General features: G+C 46.2%; 1 protein-coding gene across 1 annotated transcript; it reads right to left on the bottom strand.

Annotated features, from left to right (window-relative positions):
- Positions 1-54: 54 nt before the first annotated feature.
- mmp9 (matrix metallopeptidase 9) lies at positions 55-5914 on the bottom strand. The gene is made up of 13 exons (XM_010893186.3): positions 5564-5914; positions 5087-5325; positions 4719-4867; positions 4402-4530; positions 3942-4115; positions 3669-3842; positions 3088-3261; positions 2403-2558; positions 1952-2180; positions 1612-1751; positions 1349-1499; positions 918-1021; positions 55-675 (listed from the first exon to the last, which is right to left on the bottom strand). The coding sequence occupies exons 1-13, from the start codon at positions 5702-5704 to the stop codon at positions 566-568; spliced, it is 2070 nt and encodes a 689-aa protein (XP_010891488.2). The 5' UTR covers positions 5705-5914; the 3' UTR covers positions 55-565.
- Positions 5915-6550: the final 636 nt, after the last annotated feature.

The raw sequence follows: 6550 nt of genomic DNA, 5'->3' as shown, positions 1-6550 counted from the left end.
AAGTGCTGATCATACTGCACTTCCTTATGTATTTAACCTTAATGGCTTGGTCAATGTACTGTGGACCACATTCCGGTCTTTCACAATGTACACAACTTACAGGGATGCTGTATCAAAATGACAAACGACACACCCACAATGCCACAAGCCCTTATGAATATTTCTCCCCATCAGGGACACCCTTATAACTGCAGAAGAGGAAGAAGACAATACCAGTGATAGTGGCTGCTTTAACAAGGGCAGCTCAATTCTGATCATTAATCTTAGAATGGCTTATTATAACTAAATCAGATCTTTTCACATCAGACTTTTTCAGTGCTGAACAGATTGGTCATAAGCAAATAAGTGGAACAAATATTTAGTAGGCTGCTGACAAAACATAATGCACAGGTCTGGGATCCCACTATAAGGCTACATACACAATCCCCACAGCTCTCATCTTTGCCCAATTCTTGTATTTTGCCCAAAATAATCTGAACTGGTCCGTCTGTGTGTAAAGTGGCAAAATAGAAAAGGTTCTTCCATCCTCAGGCCTGTAAGTGACGGGTAGCTCAATGAAGCTAGTTTAGGAGTCGGAACATTTCATAATGTCATACTTGACATAGCCCACACGGTCCACCTGCCTCCTGGAGTTCATTCGCCAGTAGAAACGGTCACGGCAGAAGTAGATGTGGCCTACAACACAAACAAAAGTGTGAACCTTCTGTGCGCTGCGTTCGTTCATTAGAGATGCTGGATGCAATGTGAAGTGCCTTGATGTCGTTATTCTGGGAATCGCCGTGATAAATAACTGGAACAATCCGTTTACAGTACTGTACCTCACGTCCTCAATTGATAATCTGTCAGTTTTATTACAATATTTGATTTTCACATCTGTGGCCTACAGTGTGAATGGAGGAGTAACATTTAATATTTACCCTTGAAGTGGAACACATCGTGAGCATCACTGGGCACTCCTCCGAAGGCGATGTCTGTGAAACGAGGGTATCCAGTGTCGATTTTCTGTCCCTTCACATCCATCCTGTGAGAGCCAGATATATTTGGTTTGGTTATTGCAAAACATGAAAACAAATGCATTTAAAATGTTTTGCTTGGGACCCCCGAAAAGCCTAGAGCCAGCCCTGACTCCACATGAAGTCTAATGATGCAGTTACTTTTATAGTTTCATTTCAAAACAGTTGGCTGTATGTAATGATAATGGCTAATAATATGTCACAGTACTTAGCAGTCACTTTCATCCATAGCAACGGGCGATACAGTTCACAACCTTATACGACTTCACAACCTTATTTAACCCCCGCCCTTATACCATGTGGAACCCCCCCCCCACCCCCAAGTTTGAACTCACCTCCAGAAGCTCTCTCCACTGAAGAGCAGCACCTTTCCTTTGCCTCTCTGCAAAGCTCCCTCCACCTTCTTCACACTGGAGGGCAGACCAAGCTTCTCAATGCTGCGGGGTCCCAGCACACTCTGTCCTGTGTACACCCAGAAGCGAGTGCCTGCGTAGGAGAGGACAATAAGGTTAGGTTGATGTCTTCTGGATTGTAGCGCGTGCAGGTGCGCGCGCGCGCGTGTGTAAATGCGTCTGTGTAAAATAAGAATTCTGTTCACCTGAGAAGAAGTAAATTTTCTTGGTTATGAGGTCCTCGAAAGCCGTGTCGATGACGGCAGGCAGAGCCGGCCACTTCTTGGACATGGAGAACGGACCCTCCATCCCACTATCAGTCTTGTCTGACAACCTCCAGTACTGCCTGTTGAGTCATCGGGGAAAAAGATCAGCATGAGGACTTCAGCTGAATATATCCTTGGATGTTTTTACCTAGCCTTGCCACGTTTAAAGACAATAAAAAAAAGTGCTCTTGATGATCGCTTGCACATTCTAGTCGGCCCCCAAGCGTATCTACGGTACCGTGCCCAAAGCTCAGGGCGCTGAGGTGACATTGTAGCTCACCCGTCCTTGAAGAAATGCAGTTGTCCTTCCAGCTCTGTGATCGTGTCGAACTTGTCGATCTGGCAGGCGTCCAGGGAGGGGTCCACTGGGAGTGTGGTGGTAACCATGGTCGATTCCGTGGTAGTGATGTCTGGTTCAGTCTCATCCGTGGTGTCGGTGTCGGGTTCAGTCTCATCCGTGGTGGTGGTGGTGGGTCCTGGGGGTGTAGGGTCGGGGCCTGTCTTGGATCCTGAAGGGGGGGGGGGCATTGGGTGTGAATGTTAATGAATGAACGACCGCATATTCATTTTGTGCCATCAACACCAGGTTTCCAGGGAAACAAAACACAGAGTGCTGTGCCGTCGTGTCATATTCTAGCCTGGTTTGTCCTGGCCAACTTATATGGCCAATGTCACCCAAGAATCATGACAGCAAAAAGGACTAAACTGGTATTGTATAGTCAGGTCCATACCATAGAGATATTGAATGCCTTGCAGGTCATCTTCATGCAGGGAGAAGTTCTCAATGTAGGAGTACATAGGATACATGAGGGCAGCTCTGACGTTGGAGTGGTCCAGACCCAGGGCGTGGCCAAACTCATGAGCTGCAACTAGGAACAGACTGTAGCCTGAGAGAAGGAGAAAGAAAAAAAAAAAACAGAAAGAGTGAGGGGGGGCGGTAGATAATGTCAGTAAATTGGATTTAACCTTGTGGTCAGCCCCTATTGCTTATCGCCGGTCATTGTGTTACCTTGCTAACTCCTTGTCACGTTTGTCTTGACAGTTATGCCAATAGATTTAGTAATTAACAGACCTTGGGCCAGACCAGACCACCAACAGTTCACAGTATTTAAAAGTTCTACTGAAAATAATCCTTGATTATTGTGCTGTTGCCCACTCTTTCCATGTATTTAATATTTTATGTAGACCCAAACAAGATTAGCTGCTGAGAGCGTAAAAGCTTAGAGCAAATCAACTGAAACAGTACACACTTCCTGCACTAGTGAACAAAGATGAACCACTCCGTTTTCCTGGTTATATTCATCCATCCAGAACCGGGCTACAGACGACTGGAGAGTAATTCATCTGAGCCAGCCGTTTAAGTTGACACAGTAGAAAACGGTCAAATTGCACCGGTGCCATTTCTGACTCACTCACCACTGTCTTGGCAGAAGCCCCACTTCTTGTCTGCGTCATAGCTGCTGGTGGTAGCGCACCACAGCAACCCGTCGTCCCGCCCCTCGCTCGTGCACGAGTCATACTGCTTCCCCAGGAACTCGAAGGGGAACTGGCAGGGCTCTCCTTCAGAGTTTCCGCCTGTCACAGCCGTATCTGTCAAGCCAACACAGACGGAGCAACACGGACTGTCAGAGGGAACAAAGCCAATGGTTCATCTACATTCGCCTTTTTTTTTGTCATTTAGCAGAGCCTCTTATCCTGAGAGACAGTTATACAGCGTTCGTCTTAAGATAAGACCAATTAATAGTATATTTTACTCAAGTAGCTTTCAGCAAAATCTGTTCCAGCAGGAAGAAACACTCTACTGTATGTTAGTGTGTTAATAAAGGCTATCTGTTTTCTTTTTATGTGCTGTAGCTTGATTTGATGGTTGAACTGGAATAGTTTCTTGCTCAATGAATAGTCCCAAAGATGCCTAGGTAAACCCCGCTCAGCGGACAACAAATTTTGAGATGGTCAACCATAAAAAGAATAACATTTTAGAGAAAAGCCAGCCTCACCTCGGTTGGGACAGAAGCCGTATTTCTTGTCCTTGTCAAAGTTGTCCGTTGTGGAGCACCAACGGTAGCCGTCGCTGCGGCCCTCTGTCGTGCAACCGTTATAAGTCTCGCCGAGAAATACGAAGGGGAACACGCATTCTTTGCCGTTGCTATTTCCGTCGATCGTGTACAGAACTGGGTGTGGAAAAAGAGAGCAAGACACACAGTGATTATTGCAAAGAACCTGTTAAAGGATTGCCGTCCAGTCAATTTCCCCTCAACTGCTAATCTTACGTTCACTGGGACAGAAGCCGTATTTCTGGTCTTTGCCGTAGTCAGCCGTGGTGGCACACCAGGGCAGGTTGTCAGTGCGCCCCTCGGTGGTACAGCTGGAGTACTGCTTGCCCTCGAAAGAGAATGGGAAGTGGCACAAGGCCCCGTTCGCGTTGCCGTACAACGTTTTCACAACTGGAAGGAAGCAAACATGTTTTTTCACCTGCTGCAATTGTGAACAACGGACATGACTTACATAAACATTGAGCCATCTAAGTGTTTTATCAAATGATTCATACAGCCCAAGGGCTTAATTCCACAGCGGTTGATTTTCCTGCCAAGGTGTACAGTACTTCTGTTCAGTTCAGTGGAGATTCAATACGATGCTAAAAGCGGACAGTAGGGGGAGACAATACTCAATATAGTACGGACGGCGTGCGCTACTCATATGGGGACTTCTCTGCCTGGATTCAAACTGTACCTTTTCCTTTGCCTAGAGTCCAGTTTTCATCATCATCAAAGTGGGCATCTCCCTGCACACCTTCGCCAGGAGGAAAGGCGTGGGCCAGAAGACCATTTGTACCATCGAAGGGGTAACCATCTCCATGATCTAAAAAGAAACAACAACATTGCATTAATGCCATTCATCTCATATAGAGTTGGGGTCAATTGAATTTTAGTTCAGACAATTCGGCTGCTTCCTGAACTTTAAAGGCACTGAAACTGTATTTTGGCAAATCCCTCTCCTGAGATATACAACGCTGCTAAACAGGTGGTGCACACACGGCGGCCACTCACCCCTTTTCCCAAACGATATCATGATGTCGGCAGTGCCGTCGAAGAGGCGTGTAAATGTCAGAGGCGTGACATCGCTCCAGACTTTGAAGGCTCTGGCGAAGGCGTCGTCTATCAGTGAGGCCTCCAAGTCTGGGGAGTAGTTCAGGACCCTGTACAGAAGTAAAAGCGTGTTAAACGCCGTACCATGTTCAAAAACATGCCCCCGACCACTCTTCTGAGTGGTACCAGACTAAGTGAGAAAATTTGAGAGTAATCCTAAAGTATCACAAGGCACTCAAGCCGTTGCACGCTAAATTTCTTACACGCACGGTCACCTGTCTAAGTCTGTCCAAGGACAACACTTGTGTTTTTGCCTCTCTGCAACTCACCTGTATGTGATGTCACTGTGGTCCCATTTCAGGTCGCCGTCGAAGGTCTGGTAGTTGCGCACGTCTGGCACTCCGCAGCGAGGGGCCTTCATGGCCGCCACGGTGGCCTTGTCCAGTTTACCCGTCTCCTCCAGGCCCATTTGTCTCTGCATCCTCATCAGAGCCTTGGAGTTGGACAACATGGACTGAAAGCCGCTGCGCCGCTCGACGTTCACGTAGCCGAACCGCTTCAGGTAGCTCTGGAAGAGGATACAAACACAACGTGATTTGTTGTAGCAAACTTGAATTCTAAATCGCTGGCAAACCAACGACTTTGAAACACGACGACTTTGGGCGACTCCCCTAAATGACTTAAGTGACTATAAATGAGTCCTCCACCCTCACGCCATATGTTTTGTTTTCACAAAACAAAGCGGGACAAATTAAACATCTGCTCGCAGAGATTAATAGCTGCGTTTCCACTCGACTGATACACACCTCTGCAAGCTGCATGTCGGTCATGTTCCTCAGGACGTCTCCGGGGAAGGTCACGGAGACAGTCTTCTTCAGTGGAACACACCACCCCGCCAACATGCACATCCCCAACACAAACGAACCCAAGACTGCGGATCTCATCATGGCGCGGCCGAGGTGAGCTGAAAGTTACCCTGGAAATGGAAGTCAACGAAAGGACTCGGAGACAGTGAGCGAAGTTATCTGAAAGTCACTCTCTGACTTGGAGTTCTGCGGACGTCAACGGTGTTGGCAGGGTTGGCCTCTTGTCGTTCACCAATCTTTTTGTTGTGACTGGCACTTGGAACTCCAGTTGCCTTTCTCCTCTGTGGTGCTTTGGGCTGAGTATTTATACTCTTAGTGTAGTCACACATTTCTAACCTCCACCCCCTCTCCCCTAGTAATGATCCCTCCTACTTACTGAATGTTGTGCTTACTTTGTTATGGTTCAGGGGGTTTCCAAAATGGAATAATGTAAACATTCTGTCCCATCATTTGCTTTTTAATGATGGCCCCTATTTACCTCAATTCAGAGCCTTCATTTTGACACATGATGTGTGCAGTCAGGGACATTTTCTTGGAATAATAATTAATAAAACAAAATAGTCGTTTTGATTTATATTGGTCAAAACATTGTGTCGGGATGTGGGCAGAACCTCTGCAACCATGACATTCATTTAATGTAAAAGCACTATTTCTTATAGGAACCTATTGCCTGTATGTTTAGGGGTACACAAAATTGCATCTAATTTGTATCAGGTTCAGGGAAAAGCACCGTGAGATAACTGATATAAATTATTTTGACTCATACATATGATTCATTTCCGCTAGACAATGTTTGTTGTTGGTCATATAACAAGTGGTTTTGGAACTGCAACACATGCTAAAGCTGTATGTGAGATCACAACCGAACTTCTGTTATCTAAAATAATACATTTAAGCCACAACATGGTCTTGAAAGAACTTTGCTTC

Source organism: Esox lucius, chromosome 12 (assembly GCF_011004845.1).
Source record: "Esox lucius isolate fEsoLuc1 chromosome 12, fEsoLuc1.pri, whole genome shotgun sequence".
Classification (NCBI taxonomy): domain Eukaryota; kingdom Metazoa; phylum Chordata; class Actinopteri; order Esociformes; family Esocidae; genus Esox; species Esox lucius.
The sequence above is the reverse complement of the archived record's forward strand: the minus strand, read 5'-3'. Positions and strand labels throughout refer to the sequence as shown.

What these genes read in the sequence shown, in the direction of transcription:
- mmp9 (XM_010893186.3), bottom strand. Translation starts at nt 5,704, where the DNA reads ATGATGAGATCCGCAGTCTTGGGTTCGTTTGTGTTGGGGATGTGCATG. An exon ending in GATATCGTTTGGGAAAAGGG is followed by an intron (nt 4,531 to 4,718) that starts GTGAGTGGCCGC and finishes GTTTCTTTTTAG; the next exon opens with ATCATGGAGATGGTTACCCC. An exon ending in GAAAATTTACTTCTTCTCAG is followed by an intron (nt 1,500 to 1,611) that starts GTGAACAGAATT and finishes TCTCCTACGCAG; the next exon opens with GCACTCGCTTCTGGGTGTAC.